Source organism: Empidonax traillii, unplaced genomic scaffold, assembly GCF_003031625.1.
Source record: "Empidonax traillii isolate 1590-97213 ecotype Southwest subspecies unplaced genomic scaffold, ASM303162v1 scaffold428:size834259, whole genome shotgun sequence".
NCBI classification, from domain to species: domain Eukaryota; kingdom Metazoa; phylum Chordata; class Aves; order Passeriformes; family Tyrannidae; genus Empidonax; species Empidonax traillii.
Genome location: NW_020955621.1, coordinates 769,506 through 786,900, shown reverse-complemented (window position 1 = coordinate 786,900; position 17,395 = coordinate 769,506). Strand labels below are relative to the sequence as shown.

At 45.3% G+C, this 17,395-nt stretch overlaps 1 protein-coding gene across 1 annotated transcript in view; it reads right to left on the bottom strand.

Annotated features, from left to right (window-relative positions):
- LOC114062718 (protein AHNAK2-like) overlaps nt 1-9,020 on the bottom strand; it is a gene marked incomplete at its 3' end in the record, with an annotated part of 56,368 nt that extends 47,348 nt beyond the window's left edge. The window contains exon 1 of the mRNA XM_027894457.1: nt 8,511-9,020. Coding sequence (XP_027750258.1) covers nt 8,511-8,565 — 55 coding nt within the window. The remainder of the gene's footprint in view (nt 1-8,510) is intronic.
- Between the last annotated feature and the right edge of the window lie 8,375 nt (nt 9,021-17,395).

Genomic DNA, 17,395 nt, shown 5'->3' with positions numbered 1-17,395 from the left:
CCTAGGTTGCTCTGCCAGGATGAGGAGTATCTTACTTCTCTCTGCTTGTCGTGAGAGCAATACCAGGCAAAGGGAAATAAAACCAGTTTAACACCTTAGCACACATCCAACAAGATTTTCAGACCCCAGCAGCCGGGGAAAAGAGAGAGAAGAAATCTGACACACAGGTAAAAAGTCTTGATGTGGTATAAGCTCAGAGAAGCGAGACACTGCATCTTCTTGGGGGCACCAGGTGCCTCTCCTCCTGCACATCAGCAACCAGGCAGCACAACGCAAAGCAACAAGGTGTGCTGCAAGATGGGAGCTCCTACCTGGAAGCCGTGGGCAGGTTTCGGTCCCAGTCTTAGTCTCGGTCTCCTGGCTGACAGCTGTCCCTGCTGAGATGAATGAGGTGCTTTGGGTCATTCATGCACCCAGGTCCCAGGGTGGGGCCAATAGGGAGGTGCTGGCTCCAAACCCCGCCCCACATCATGTGAGCCCTTCCCGGTGAGGTCTTCCCAAAGGCCACTCCCGTCTCTCGTGTTTCTGCAAACCCTCAGGAGGCTCTCTGCGTGTTGAGCGGCCGATTGCAGAGTCTGCCTTGCTTTTGAGCGCTCGCCAAGACTTCGTTTGTTTTCTCTTCAGTTTCAAACATTCTTTGTGTCTTTCTGGCACGATTAATTAGCTACAACGCTCAGCCTCTCCAGTTTTTAAGTGCTGCCCCAGTAATATCTGATCAGACACAGAGAGACTTCAAAGCCCAGACTGAAGCCATGCTGAAGAAGGAAGGTGCTCTCTGCCTATGGCAGGTTGATCCAGCAGATGCACAGAACGTCTGAGAAGATGTGGTGGCTTGGGGTTAATGTCACAGTAGGGTTTGTACCTTGGTTTCTGCAGTGCCCTGCAGCCAAAACTACCACATCTTTGCTCCCACTCCTGGCACAGATCACTGAATTAAGGTAACAGCGAGGTCACTGTCAACACCTGCAGTTGGCAGGAGGGGTGGCTAGGACACAGAGAGGATAACACTGAAAACTCTTTGGCTGCAGAGGAACATCTCCAAGGGTTCCTCAGAAGCCATCAAGGGCTTTGAGAAAGAGAGAAGACTGATAAAAAAGCACCCAAGGAATGGGAGGAATAGCCTGAGACTGCTCAGAGGTAGAGATAGGGAGAAAGACAGAAAGGCCACACATAGCCAAGAAGATCAGGAGGAAAAACAGGCTCAGATATTTGGAGTGATTCTGTCAGATGGATCATCAAAATGCATTTTAGAAATTTGTCAAAGCTGGACCATTCTTACAGCCCCATGATGTTGCTTGTCTTTACCTACCACAAGGGAGTTTGTCCGGGGGTTAAAACTGCAGTTTTCAACCATGTGGAAAGCTGTTGTAATCTGTCTCTATTACATAACCCAGCAAATATTTTGCTAAAGTTCAGTTTAATTGCAGGATTGATGGTGGTGAGAAGCATATTCTCCTTTATAAACTTTTCCCCTTTGGAAATCAGGGTAGTGGCATGCGAATGGCAGCTTTTCCTTTTTGCCAGTGGCAGAGCAAAGGCAGTGTGTTCCCCCTCGTACCAGTCATGTTCTGCTTACAGTGAAAAGGTTAACATTTCTGCTTTCCCTGCTCACTCCTGCTGTGGCACAGAACAGAGATCAGAGTGCAAGAGACAAGCATGACACAAGTCAAGCAAAGAACTGGAAATAGGGTAGGGAGGAGGTAAGTTATCCTTAGACCAAACTAGGTGGTGCCCAGCTATTCTTGTGCTGTTTTGCTGAAGTCCCTCTGGATTAAGAGAGGACACAAAGCGGAAGAGAGTGAGACAAGAAAAGTCTTGTTATTTTGCTTTTCCCTAAGGCTGTTTATGAGTTGCTTGACATAACTTCATGATCGTTCATGGCAAAGCTTTCCTAGGATGTTTTCTTCCTCCTCCTTTTATTGCCACTGTTGCCTTTCTGGTGATGATCTGTGCAGCTTCCTCCAAGTCTCATATTTTTTTCTGCTCCTTCTCATGCATGTAGGGACTGAAGCCCAACCATGCTTCTCTTTTTTTACAGTGTTGTTAGCCCTTCTCTGAAATACAGGGAACAGCTGTTGAAGGCTCAGAAACACTTACTGTTGGGCCCCATCACCAATTGCTCTGTCCTTCACAACAGCTTGAGATCCAGCTTCTTCACACTTTGCTGCTAAGGCTCACCTTCTTCATCATTTCCGTACCTTCTGTTTTAATCCTTTCTGGTTTTCTAATCATAGCTTTAATCCCCATTTACTAAAGCTTTTTGTTGTCCAACTACCTCTTCCAGTTACACTAGTGTGAATCCAGAGTAAATCTGCTGGTGTAATTTGGATTATAAGATATGAGATGACTGTACGTTCCATGAGCCAGAGCCAAAACCAATGTCACCATTGTCAGCATCTTTCTTGCTACTGTTCCCAATATCAAAGAGAGATTGTAGTCCGGGTATGGTGATACTAATCATCAGATATGGAGTTAAGTTGCATAATTTGCCTACTTCAACCTTCTCCAGATGCTTTTCAGCCATTAATTAAATATAGGAGACCAATAAAGACAAGGGTTATCATTTTCAGGGTGAGGCACTAAGAAGGCAGCAATGTTCTCAGAGGCACATATCAAGAGTCCAGCCTGGCTGTGGTGAAATCCCACACTGAATTTATTAGTTCAAAATCAGCAATATGATTCAAAAGAGAAGTCCCTGTCTCATGTCCCCGTCCTACCAAAATGTTGATCCCACTGGAAAAATGGGGGCCACAGAATGGTTGCTGAGTCTTTTCCATGTCACAGTCGAGTCAAATTTGGGGTTGTTGGAGGAATCATTTCTTGTCGTTTTGTTAAATATTGTCAGAGGAAATTTGAATATGACTGTCTGTGGCAAGCCACTCCATATGGCACTGACTTCTCTGGGGGCTATCACATTTCCCCTTCCACTCCATGGCAGCAGGCTTCCAGGTCCCTCAGGATTCAGAGGTGGATTTACCCCTTTCATGCCACTGCTGAGTTCCAAAGGGATTTACTGATGTTCATCAGTCCGACCTGAGCATTGCTTTGGTACTGCCAAAACTTCAAAAACAAAAGCGTGAAGAACCTGATGTATTCTGCATTCATCCACATTCACAGCATCTCTCCTGAACATCAGACACCACCATAGCTTAAAGCATTCTGCTCCATGCTGTGTGTCATGAACTTAAAGATAAAATATAAGCCTGGAAAACTTCCCAGATTGTACAGTGCATTTGCCTTCTGTGCCCTAAGAAAAGGGTGAAGGTGATAGAGCTGTTTCCTCTTCTTTTTTTGTCCATAGGTGTGTGTCATGTTCTCACACTGGGCTAGTCTGCTGGTTTGGTAGTCTGCTGTGTGCTTCATTAGACAAAGTTTGTGTTGAGGTGAGATGGAAAGCCCTGTGGCAGTGAAGGACAGATGAAACAGTTTTGTTTCTTGTCTCTTACAAATTCTACGAACACAGCATTAAATGCAGGTAAAAGAGTGTATGTGTGATGCAACCGTGTAATTACAGTTCATTTACTATCACTAATTTACTAATATTTCTCCCACAGCAATTCTAACAAGTAGATAGATTTTTTCTTGTAATTTTTTTTTTTTTTTTTTTTAAACAGAGGAAGTCACACTGATAGAAATCTAATGGTGCAATTGTACTGAAGGAAATTCTGCAAGCACAGCCAGGACTAATTACTCCAACCTCAAACCTGGCTGCTCTCCTCACGGAGAAGCTCTGTACAGGCACATGGGCTGGCAGGGTTAGTAGAGGAACAAACTAATGGAGACGCAGGAATGAAAGGTTACAGTTGTGCAACTCTTGTGGCCCCAAAGATACTTGGACACCAAATGAGGGTGTTACGCCAGCAAGGTACAGAGACACTACTATTTAGTTGTAGTATCTCCTACTAGTATACACATAGGGTTAAGCCTAGAAAAATCTGGATCTGGTAGGCATTTTCAAACTCATCTGTGTCTCATGACTGAACAGAATTTGTAACTGTCTGTGTTTCCATAAAGGCAGGGGTGTATCCTTGAGACAAGGCTAATCCTTTGGTGTTTGAGAGATTGGTGGCCTTCATTTCCCAGGATGAACAGGCTCTAGCACAGGCTGGCCAGGATGGAGGAATCTCCCCTGTGCAGAATACCAGCTCTATGTGGCTTTTCTTTCACATCAACACTGCCCATGGGAGTTGTTTATTATCCTTTCTCCTGCACCTCCTGACTTCCACATCATCCCCAAAGGTGCACTTTAAGTTAGACCAGGGAGAAAACAACCCTACTGCAACCTCACTGCCAACAAAAACCTCATGGGGATATCCCACTGCTAAGTAATGAGCCCTGAGCACTCCACACATCCAGGTTACCCGTGGTGGCTGCACTGGCAGACGCTACGGGACAGATGCGCTGGGGATGGGATTGTGGCTGGGACAAGGGCGTGAGGCACAGAGCTTCTGGGGAACGCATCATCTGCGCAGGACACCAGCAGTGGGAGACTGTGCGTGCTGCAAGCTCTGATCCAGGATTATTTTGCAGCCACTCCTCTGTATGGACAATCCCAGCCCTGCTGTTTGTTTGACTGTTTGTCTTGGCAGCGGGTCCCCACACTGAAACGAGGGTGTAATTTATCTCTGGCGATGGCACTCAGCAGATCGACGAGCAATAGCAGCAGCCTCAGAGGCCCTGGATGGTGGGGGCTCTCCCTGGCATTTGCTTCACATTCCTCCACCTCTCGCACAGTAATAAGGGCCCTGGAAAAGAGGCTGCTGCAGCCAGAGTGCTTTGGACAGAAACAGATGGTGCACAAACCACTGGGTAAAATGTATTGCAAGCTCAAATTGTTCAGGGAAGAGCACTCTACCAAAGAGGACTTGAGATGTCTGCTGATTCTTCTTCCTTCTTGAAGTTTTGAAACGCAGCAGTAAAGAAAAATCAACATTTTTCAGCTGGTTTTGGTTTGCTGCTGGGGTATGTCCGTTCCTCACATGAATCAGAAGCTGTGGCAAACACAATGTGCTGTGCCTCTGACGGGTACATACCATCCCCATTTCTTGCAGCTAGATGGAGAACAGCAACACACTTCACTGCACAGAGGATGGACAAAGAAAGCTTTGTTGCCTGTGGGGCTCTGCCATGCCGATGTTTCTTTTCCACTTGTGCTCGTAAGTCACCAAAGGGCCCGTGCGTACCCATTGGAAATAGAAGTGTGAAACTAATAACTAAAAATATAAACTCTGGAGGGAAGCAGATGAGTCAGGAGGGAGGGAAGACAGAGAGAGGGATGCAATTTACTGAGCCTGATTCACGATGCTGGCAGGGAGCTCCCTGCCAGAGCCAGATGAATCAGATTCCCTTTCAGTCTGTGCTGGCACCACAGTTATTTTGGTGTCACCATGGGTAGAACGAGAGTAGGTATTGGGAAGTATTACTGGGCAGAGAGTGAGTGTCTGCTGAAACTGAAACAACTTGTGTCATTTTAACATTATATTCACTGAAAGAAGTAAAAGGACGGAAAATGAAATATGCTGATGTGCCAGATCAGAGCTTCTCCTGACAGGCAGGGGAGTGTTCCTCACCCGAGCTGGGGGTCTGGCTCCTGTCTCGTAATGGGACTGGAATAGATGCTGTTAAAGCTCGTAGACAAACATCTAGAGAAAAAATTTCTAAGAAAAAAATGCAGCTGAGCTGGCGTTTTGTTTTAGATCCCCAAAATTTGTGTACCATATTCAGCAGCTCATAAGATGGAATTGACACCCTGCCTTTGGCATGGCAGATAAGATCAGAGAAAAAGGGATGTTACTGGTCTTGTAGTGTTTTCCAAGATGTCACACCTTGCAATGGAGTCCTGCTCAGGAATTTTCACAGCTCCAGCTGATCTCAGGAACCCACTTGTTATTCTCACACAGTGCAAAGATGAACCCAAGAGCTGAGAAGCAGCAATCTTGCATTTCAAGTGCCCATTCAGGCAAAGGGCTAAGGCACCTGTTTTGCTTCGACCCCGTGCTCCAATCCAGTGGCAATCAGGAGGCCCTGCACACTTGCTCAAGTGTCTTACTGAATGGGGTCTTTTAAAATGGCCATTAGCTTCTGAGGATTTAGGTGACGCCCCAAACAAGGTAAAGAATAGGTGTAGAAAACATTTGTGCTAGAAAGACCTTTATATTTCGGGATTTGGCCAATTGCCACGGTTTTCTGATTCAGACGTTCTCTTCTCCTGCTTCTTGTTGTTCTGACTCAAAAATTATCCACGAAAAACATGTTCATCAACAACTGCAAAATGCTCCCAGCATCCTCCAGATGTCAGATCCAAGTGCATGCCTGTGCTTGCCTGGCCAATAAAGAAAACTGGCAAATTTTTGTTTATCTGTTTCTCACCTGTGTCATCATGACAGTCAGCTAAAGCAAGGGCAGATGAATATAGCCAGCAGAGACAGCAGCTTACAAAATGAGCCTATTTTTAACCAGCCTTCCTTCCATGCTGTGGAGGAAACGAGGCATTTAATACGCACTGCTTGATGTGGGATTCACGGTGTGGTTTCCTCCACCCTTGCTGGGATGAGCCTGCCTCATCACCATGCTGATGTTCCTTTCCCAAACCCATATCACATGCCTGGGCAGCCAGCCAGCCTACCTGTCTGAGGAAAACAGAACTGCTTTTCCCTGCCACACCCTGACCTCTGAGGGTGAGATTACCCATTGTCAAGAAACATCAGCAATAACTGTTTGGAAAACAGATGCCTGTCAAATTTCACATGCAACCTTCTTTCCCTGCCTCATCCTTTCCCTGCTCAGACCTTGCTGTAGATGCCATGGCCCCGCTCCTGCTCTGCACCTCCCAAGTACTGGGATCCAATTGATGCTGGGGCATGACCCAGTGCAGAAGATGCTCCCCTTGGGTGTGACCCACCACAGCATCCTTTCACACCACCAGAAAGCTGGTACCAGAGAAATAACAACCCATGTTCGTGACATGGTAGAGTCTTGATTCCTTACACCAAAAAAAAAAAAACCACCTGAAAATCCAACTTTTGCTGATCCGTGAGGAAAGCCTGGAGGTTGGTTCTGTGGAGTGCTCTGTTAGTGCTCTGATTTTATTTGTTTCTATTAGGTAGCACCCAAAAGTCCCAAGAATGTCTCTGATGTGATAAATAGTAGGAGTCTTAAGAGCCACAAAACTAGTTTGTTTGCTAAATAAGTAAATCTGTGCAGGCAGACAAACATTAAGGAAATGATACTACTGGAAAAGTCACATTTATAAAAGAAAATATTTTCACCAAAACTATGTCAAATATATTTTGAATAAATCATATTAAAATACTGTCAGAGTGTAGTCCTAAAACATTTTGCTATAACCTTATAGCAATTCAATTAGTTAATCTAAACACCAGGTAACAAGCAGGGGGGTTGGACTGTATCTTTTGCTGGGTGGAGAGATATAACTCATTCCTTGAGTCGTCTCCTTGATTTCAACAAGGCAACTCAGGCAGTAATAGGACTGGGAGTTTGACAAGCAGTTTCTGACTTTCCATTGTTTTGGAAAATATAATCCTAACTATTTACAAAAGAAAGCAGAAATAATCAGACTTTTTTTTTAACAAAAAAAAGCTCTCTACTTTTAGGCTATCAAAATGTTTACAGACTGTGTTTTGTAGATTATAACTTCTTCTACGAGAATAAATAGCGAGGAAATTTATTGCAGAATGTAGATAAACACAGTTTTTTGTATATTTTAGGGAGAAAAAGATACTGTAGAAATTTCAGATTCTTGGCATTTTTGTAGACACAACTCCAAGACTACAAGTTGCTTATTTTAAAACAGGTCAATCTCTGCATAAACTAAAGAGCAGATTTGTAATTTATTGATACTCTTCTGCCAGCTAAGAACTGGTTTTCGTTACTTCTTTGACTCATTCCTTCAGTCATCACTGTTCTGCTTCAGTGATATTTTATATTAAAATGTGTATCTTTTCCCCTTTAAAAAAAAAATTAGGTTAAATTGCTAATTTCCTTCTGCTCTGCAGTAGGGAAACCCAGGAAAAAAAAGCCCTTCTCCCAGAGTGCTGTGTTGTCCAGCCAACAGACCGAGTACAGAGCATAGGACACATTGAATTAGCAAACATACACTACATGGCACAGCTTTAGCTATTGTAAATGCCAGGTGGGCTGTATCATGCACTGACTCCTGCTGCTTGCTTCCTAATTGCTATGAGAAATGAAGGACAAGCTCGTGAATTAAGGCATGCAACCCGAAACAGGTAAGTTAGAGACAGCTGAATTTAATTTGTTTACAGAGTCAAAGGTTTCTTTAAGCATAGCTTCAACATAACGCAGGAAAGTTTAGAGGAGGTAACGACAGGATTTTCTTAACTCTATTTTTCCTTATCTGATTCATGCAGCATCAGAGAAAGCCACACGCCAGCAGCTGCAGGGTTTTCCTGGGAGGTTGAGTCGCAGCGAGAGCAGAGCAGGGGAAAGCAGAAGCAGAATACAGAAAAATATAGAAAATGTAAGCCCACCACTGGCTGGAGATCCTGGCCAGTTAGGAAGAACTAGATGAAAGCAGTCACACATCTTGGTAGGTTATGGTGGTACAGCAATAACAAGGGAGGAAAACTTTGTCTTTTCAGAGGCTCCCGGTGAAGGATCAGTCCCAATCCAGAGGAGGAGACTTTGTGATTCTGTGCTGCAGGAAAAGTGCAGCTAGACTGAAACTAAATGCTGACACACTCCTCAGCCTCTCGGTGAATATACATCCTTGGATGCCAACCAGATTATTCCGGGCTGCCCTGCATTGCATTATGCCTCACTGATCACTGCTTGCAGAGCTGGAGCTTCAGGTCATTGCAGAGAGAGGAGGAGTGGTGTGGATGTTCCTAACTGAGTCTGAAGACACTTAGGGAGATTGATGAAGGATGCCAGGGCTGCCAGGCTGCCCGATTGGCTGCTGCACTCCCCAAGCTCCAGCTGAGAGGCCACACTGACATGAGAGCACAGCAGCCTCCCAGTGATGGAGAGAGCCAGGAGCAGCAGTATTCTGCATGCTTCCCTGGGAAAACACAGGGAAGCATGCAAGAAGGGTGAGCAGACACTGGGATTTTCACTTCCCTGTGAGGCAAGGCCTGACCCAACCACCCCTGAAGCCAGCAGAGGAGATCCCACTCATCTGTCAGTGCTTAAAATCACATACTTAAAGCCTGGACACACATCAGAGGAAGGGGTTTGGGGCACATCTTGGAAATGAACTTGTATTTGTTGCCAGCTATTTACCCCCGCCAAGGATGAAGAACAAAATATATATCTCGGATTTTCTGTGTTGAACTTATTATAAGGCTCAGACATTTCATTAGTAATTTTTACAAAACAGGGAAGTCATGCTGCCAATTCCACATTCAACCAGCCTGGGGCCAAAACCAGCTGTTGTGCAGGAATGTGCATTAGGTCTGATCCAGTGGTCACTGAGATCAATGGGACAAGTTTCCCTGATCCTAGTGGGAGCTGAGGAGAAAACAGGAGTAACCAGTGTAAACCAGGAGGCCACTGCTGTCTAAGACAGGGAATTTGCCCATACCATCACCCCTGTTTTCTGACTGTGAGTATGGCAGTGGTGTCGGTGAGGAGCACAGGGTAGGAAGGGACTTCAAGGCTTCATGCTAGAGTTGGCTTCCTCGGCATTTATGTCGAGGAAGGCAACATGTGTGGCTGCACTGCTTATGGTACCCACCTTAGAGAAATCCTAGCCTTTAGTTCCTCCTGAGGAGCATAACCCCCATGACACCCGATTAGCTGGGCCCAACCAGGACTGTGGGGTTTTGGTGCCTAAAACATCATAGGATAGGTGACTCCCTATGAAGTAGGGTCTGTGGACTTGTGAGGTCAGGGTTCAACTCCCATGTCTTTAGATGTCTGCAGAATAAAAGCTTAATCCTGTGTCCCACTGCCAAAGGACTACAGTCATCCAGCCACTTGTGGCTGTTAAGAGACTGTGCCCCTGGCTCCGCTGTCTGTATTGACTGGCCTACAGTCTTGACTCCATGAACATAAACCCTTGAGCCCCTTGAACTGCCCTGGGAGCCCAGATATCAAGCTTAGGTGTACAGACCTACAGTTACTCACAAGTTGGGTGAGAGGAATGCTACCACAGGTGTCTGTGGGACTGTAGATGCCTGTGATGAGGTGAGGTGAGCAACTGCAGAGGGTCAAGAGATGAGACCAAAGCCTGTGTTGAATAAACCAGCCCATATTAACCAAGTGCCACAGTGCTGGGCCAGTGCCTGTGACAGACACAGCCTGCACTGTAGGATGTCAGTGTAAAGTCACAACTGCTCTGCCTGAAACGACAATATGCACCATCTCAGCACAGTCCACAAAGGCACCACTTGGGTGGGAGCAGTAGTGGCAATTGATAAACATTTTGTTAATTATATGTCTAAGCTTTATATTCTGCTAACTATACCTGATGGCATAAATCCTTGAGCAGTCCAAGGCCCCTAGCTTGTCATTGCTCAAACATGGAGAAGATGGATCAGAACATAGAGTGGTGACTCAGGGATTCTCTGTGAGCATAGGATGTGGTTTCTCTCTATTTGCAGAACCAGCTGATGAAGAGAGCAGTATGGCATCTGACAAGTGAATTATTCTTAGTGCAGCAGGGGAATAAAAATCCATGTGTTGTTTCCTACTGTTGAAAGCCCTTTAAAAATATGCTTTTGAACATAGTAAAATATTTAGTGAAGATGACAACAGTTGAAGTAAAAATGCAGATGCAAGCACATGTGCATGCACACACAGGAGAACAGCTCAGCTGGAAGATCCCCTAATTTACTCATTTCAGCCATGTGTTTGCACCTACAAAGCCAAAATATTTCTTGCAGCAGACATCTTTGGTTAGCTTTATTTCTGCTTCTGATAATGGTAGAGAATTCCTGTAAAATGCAGAAAGTGTGCAGGATATGGAATGCACCAATACGTCACCATCCAGCACAGGAAGAAGCAGGGCAGGACCTGGAAGAGATCCATAACTGGAGACTAGATTTAAATGGTGTTTCGGAGCTTGAATCACGACATGTGAAGAAATTAGTCCAGCACTGTGCTGCCAGTCACCCCAGCTCTGTGCTTGGGCTGCTGTCTCATGCTGGACACAAATACACTCTGGAGTTATCTAATTTCTATTACCCCAGAGACTGGATCTCTCCTAGATGGGCCCGCAGATGTCCCATGGGAGAAGTTCAGTCCATCTAGTCTCCTGAGCCTGCTGAGGCTGCAGACACGATCTGAGGATCCAGACTGGATCTCCGGACATGTTTTGTTACGTGTCTTTGGAGCATAATTTATCCATGGTGGCAGGTTTGGGTTTGTCCACCTGCAGTGGTTTAGGGTGGCAGCCACCCTTTCATGATAACACACTTTTGTCATAACACACCAGTCCATGGAGCACTTTCCTGGCATGCAGGTGGTCTGGGTTCAGTTCTCTTCCTGGTTTTTGAGGGTTTGGATCCACATTTTCCTTATCTCAGAGGAACCAGAGACGTAAAGATCGAGCTGCATAGGACCTGGAAAATATTTTCACTTGACATCTTTAGGAAAGGTCTCTTGCTGAATGCATTCCATCAGAGTCTTCACAAATGCAGATGGAGGGAAGGTGGCAACCCCTTCATGAATGAAATGGCCATAAATCAGCAGCTCCTTGCTCTTGGACCAGATGTCACCACAGTGGCAGTCGCTGCTGAAACATGGGGTTATCTGAGGTGTTAATGGAAAGGACCAAGATTTGGAACTGCACAATCACATAGACCTGCTGGCGAACCTCTGCCAGGGCAAAGCTCAGCCTGTCTTCCCTAGGCCCTTCCCAGCCTTCCTGCTGCTCTCTGCAAGCATTTTCAACCTGTGAACAGGATTAACACTGCAGTTTTCTGAGCACACCCTTTCTCTGTAAAATCCAAGTGTCTTGTCCTCTGAAAATGTCCTCTCTCCACTGCTCATTCCGTTTAGCCAGGTGGAGGAGCCCTCAGGGCTGGCAGCTGGGTCTGATGGCCTCAGGGAAAGTGTGTCATGGAAATATGCACAGATGACAGAAGAACAGGGAAAAGCAATTGCAATGTGCTAACAATCCCTCAGGGGCTGTGAACAAAAATAAGATAAAAAGACAATACCAGACCTTTCTCGTGACATTTCGTACCCCAGAAGGGTTGGGGTGGGGGTGGAGCAGCCCCTGGTGCAAAGTACCCCGGTGGGATGTGGTTTGGGAAAACTGCCTGTCTGGGGGCCTTTTTCCATCTGCTGTGCTGCTGTGCTGATCTGTGTCCCTTCACTGCTTGTCATGTCCCCTGGACCAGGCTGAGTTGGCCATGGTATGGCAGAGCTGCGAGGCCTGACCAGGCCACCAGCTGAGCAGGGTCCCAGAGCAAGGCAGAGTCATCACCTATCAGAAGGTGTGGTATTTCTGAGCCCTTTGTTTCCCACTGAGTCTACAAAGACCCAAAAGGGAGGTGCTGGGGGGAGCATGTTTGTGTGACTAAGGAGGGGAATAACTGAAGTGTCTTTAATTTTCAAAGAGGGACACATACAGTGCAAGTTAATGTTCAAGTATTTTTTAATAGTCTCTGTAAAGAGAAATGCACCTCTGAGGGGAGATTTCTCTACCACCAGTGTTGAAGACACACACACCTCTCAGTTACTGCACAGAGAGCCTGGAAGATGGGGTCGGTCCAGTTTCTCCATTTCCTTGTGTGCCCATCCAGCCACCTTAGGGCTCCTAGACACCTTATGGGTCTGGCAGATATGACACAAGACTCAGGATAAACCTGTCCCCTTCCAGAGAGACCAGCCAAGTGAAGGTTGGATATCATGGTCACCTCAGAGAGCACCACTTGCCTTTGTTTGGACAGCTGAACCTAGCCAAGGAGGCTGCACTTTTACATTGTTAAAGCTGAGTCAACACATCTGTTCTGGATCTTGACAATTCAAATAATGGGTAGATTGAAATTGTTCTGAGATGCGTATTTATTTTTCTACATTATGTCGTACTTCTTTTGTTTGATTTCCTCTTTCCCTTGCAGTTCAGCTCTTCCAAACACTGCAGGACAAGTGGAGATGGATCTTCAAAAGAGCTTGTATTTCTGTTATCTCTGTATGTGCTTCTTCAATAGCAACACTACTTTGGCTTATTGTTAGAAACTTTCTTCTCTGGACATGTGATCTAGTTCATTTCACAGCTGAGACCCCTCCAGTAGGATTTATGGCTCTATCCAGGCACACCGTGTTCCCTCTGCATTGCTGGAGCAGGGCAGCCTGAGCAGGAGCACAATGGCAGGGTGAGAGCAGGGCACAGCTCGTTGATTTGCACAATAACACCGTAGTCTTCCCAAGAATTTAAATGCTACCAGAAAGTAAGGGCTAGAAATATACTTCCTACAGGTATCACAGAATCATAGAATAGTGAAGCGAGCAGGTTGGAAGGGACCTTTAAAGGCCATATAGTGCAACCCCTGGCAATCAGCAGGGACATCTTCAACTAGAACAGGTTGCTCAAAGCCCTGTCCAACCTGACCTTGAACACTTCATGGGATGGGGCATCTGCCACCTCTCTGGGCAACCTGCTCCAGTATTTCACCAATTCCATTGCAAAAGACTTCTTTATTTCTAATCTTCTAGTTTAAAACCTTTCCTCCCTTGTCCCATCACTATAAGCCCTTGTAAGAAGTCCCTTTCCAGCTCTCTGGGAGCCGCTTTAGGTGCTGGAAGGTGCTACAAGGTCTCCCTGGAGAGCAACACCAGCTCTCTCAGCCTGTCTTCATAGGAGAGGTGCTCCAGCCCTCTGATCATCTTTGTGCCCTCCTCTGGACCCACTCCAGCAGGTCCATGTTGTATCCTGAGCAATTCCTCCAAGTGTCAGCTGGGTCAGCCCTCACCACGTCTCCACACACCCGTGTGTTCAGATGACTTTGCCGTAGGTCAGTGTGCATGGGAGGAAGAATTCCAGCTGTCCTTTTGCTTTGCAGTTTTCATACCACCGAAAGGTTAATGGGGCCAAATGCCTCCCTGATCCTCAAATACATGGGCAAAACACGGGGAACACAGCTAGTGCCTTTGAAACTTGGAGCTGGAGGAAGGCTGGTTAGTCACTGGCATCTGTTCTCAGCAGGGCCGGCTGCATGAGGCTTGCAGTGTCTTCTCCAGCCCTCCAGCTGCTCTGCAATGGTACATTTCTGAGGTGGGAACAGCTTCTTGGTTTCCATGGGGCCGGATGTCACTGTCACTCTGCACTAAAACTTTCCAGGTTGCACAGCTATCTCCCAGCCTCAACTCCTACATTTGTCCCAGCATTTGCACTTTGGCCTCCAAATTATTACCCTTGCTCTTTTGAAGGTCCTGATCCCTCTCTCTTCCTCACTCTCAGAGCAGGGGTTTGTTTTTTCTTTACCATCGACCCTCAGCTGCTGATTACTGGTCAGACGGTGCTGCCACTCCATGGACAGTTATGGAAAATGGGTGTCAGGAGATTTTTCATCTGAGGTCTGTTGGGGTCAGAGGGGAGCTGCATAGTTCTGGGAAACATGTTCACAGTGCCATGACCAATAGAAGGTCCAGCTAGCCCCTCCTCAGTCTCTCCAGTCCAATGGCCTCCTGAAGCATGCCCATTCTTATTTGCTGGATGTCTTCTGCTTGGATTAATACCCTGGCCACTTCAGCTGTTTGAGGTCCTGCAACATCTCCTGAATTACCAGTTGTCTTGTCAGCTATGCCTGCCTCTGTGCTTTTTTTCTAGGATGTTTGACTTTTAGCTTTCTAGATGATCGGATGTTTTAGTCTACGTGACATGGACAAGTTCCAGTGACTTTTCCCACCTCACTTCTGTGATTTGGTATCTGCTGAGTTGCACAATCTCCTCTGCTGGTAACATCCAGCTCATCACTCCCCCAAGGTAAAAATCTGCTTAGGGAGCTGCTCTCATCTCAGATGCACAAACCTCTCCTGGCACAAATGCAGTGGGAAAGTCAGACAACAAAGTTTCCTGGAGCCAAATGGGTGTCATTCATTCCTGCCATGTCTTGCTGCTTTAAGCAATACAGGAAGATCAGAACAGAGAACTTAGGAGCAAGTTTAGAAGTTGTCTGAAACTGTTCCTACAGGCAAGCCAAGCTAATATTTCTGCATGGAAAAAATAGATACAAAACATTAAAATATTTTCCCTGAAATAAAAAAATACTTTCTCATCTTCCCCCTTTCAGCCCCATCCCTCCATTTCAAATATGTCTGTGACTTGCTCAGCTGTTGGAGCTCTGCATGTGGAGTATCCAAAGCAAACATGCAAGACACCCATGGGTTCTGCTGCAGACTCCCAATGCAAAAGGAGCCCGGGTGCACTGTCCAGATGCATGAAAAAATGGACCTTTTCCAAGAAAATTTGGGACAGCTCTTTGCACTGCTGATTTCTTTCCGGCCTGAGATCTTTTCCAGGCTTTAGTCACTTGGGGCCACACCACTTCACTTGACTGAGTGAAGACTCCAGAATATGGTTCCTGGTTGTGAAGGATCATGTTATGTGCGTTTGTCTTTTTTCTTTTCTGTGTATATATCTGGTGCATGCATGTGAGCATGTATTGGTACATCTATGGTGCAGGGAAGAAACAAAATATGCAGTGTCCAGTGAATTTCTGAGGGGTCAATTTGTGATGTCCTGACTCAGCCATTCTTTTGGCCAAGCTCTTCTGACCAGCTGTTCAAAGTCTTTTAGACAATGGACATCTCAATATAGTTCAGCATTTGTCTTAGGCTGACTGAGGACTGGGCAAGACTTGTAGAGACTTATCCCTCCATGGTTATTATTTGTAAAGACATTGGCTTTTGCTGCTGATATAACTGGTCCCTCTGTGCCTATACTTTTTTTTTTTTTTTTTTTTTTTTTTTTTTTTTTTTTTTTTTTTTTTTTTTTTTTTTTTTTTTTTTTTTTTTTTTTTTTTTTTTTTTTTTTTTTTTTTTTTTTTTTTTTTTTTTTTTTTTTTTTTTTTTTTTTTTTTTTTTTTTTTTTTTTTTTTTTTTTTTTTTTTTTTAATTTTTACTGTTACTCTTCATACCTTCTCTGATTTAGCCTCCTCCTGTTAAGCCCTTAGGCAGAGATCAAGGAAGGCTTGGACAGAAAAGATTTCACTGCTTTAAACTGTGGGAAAGACTTAGACCTAGTTTAGTCTCCGGCACTATGGTTACACTGTAGTAATGCAAAAGTGCATTACAGATATTCCTAGTAAAATACATTCACTTTCAGGCTTCCTTTTTCAGACAATCAGGTGGAACATCTCAATGTTTCACTCAGAAAGACTCTTAATGTTCGATTAGAAGTACTTTGAAAGTTTCATTATGTATCTGAACATTTCTGAGTGAAATATATCAACTTCAGCTATATCAAACCTTTCATTTTTACAAGAAACTATCTGCATATCTGACTTGTCCACTTAGGAGGATAGTTCATTTTTCTCCTTCTGTCTCAGCCATATAAGTCCCAGAAAACCATTACAGAAATTTCTTTCCTTTCCTGAGGACACATTTTTTATTGCTTTTTTCCCCTGGGCTATGAAGAGGGCAATGTGAGCTTGGAAAAAATGTCCATTGGTTACCTAAAGTCTGCTATTTTTCCACAGCTCTGTTTCCCAATCTCTTCTTCCCAGCGAAGAGGAAATGTCAGTGCAGAAAAACCTCTTCTTCCACAGTGGTCAGATCAGTGTTCTATTAACCAGTCAAAAGGTAATGGTAATTACCTACCTGCGTGACATGCATTGCCCAGATAGAAAGGATTCAGAGGCTGCAGGGCTGAGTATTTCAGGGCTTTACCTCTTATGTTTCCCCATCCAGTTCTTATTTGAGTCCTGTGCAGATTCTGGGAGAGCTGGACATGTAAAAGTGGGATTCAGCAAAGACAACAAGGAGCAATCACCTAAGTTAGCCTACAGGAAATGGCAAGGAGAGTAGCAGGAATCTGCAAAAAGATATGGACACTTAGGTCTGTGATGTAGAAGTACCTGCTCACACCTGGGATTTGTAACCATGAAGTCTTTCCTGGAGATCATATCCAAGCCACCCTTTTGTCACAAAACACAGCTAGGGAGCTGTCCAGTAGCTCAGTGTTTGCAGGACTCTTCTGGAAAGCAAGAAGCTGAAGAGCAATTCCCTCCATTTCCTGGATAAGGGCATCTGAAGGTGAGCTCTCACTGTGCAAGAGCCTTGTGAGCATTGGCTACACCATGGAGAAGGGGTGCAGTAGGAAAGAGGCACTTTGCCCTGCATAAAAACATCCCTCAACCCCGCAGGGAAAACATTTGAATTGGGCTCTGGCATGCCTGGGGCAATGCTTTGGCTGGTGGGCATCTCTTCTTTTTGTGTTGCAGAGACCATCTTCCAGAGCTTGCTG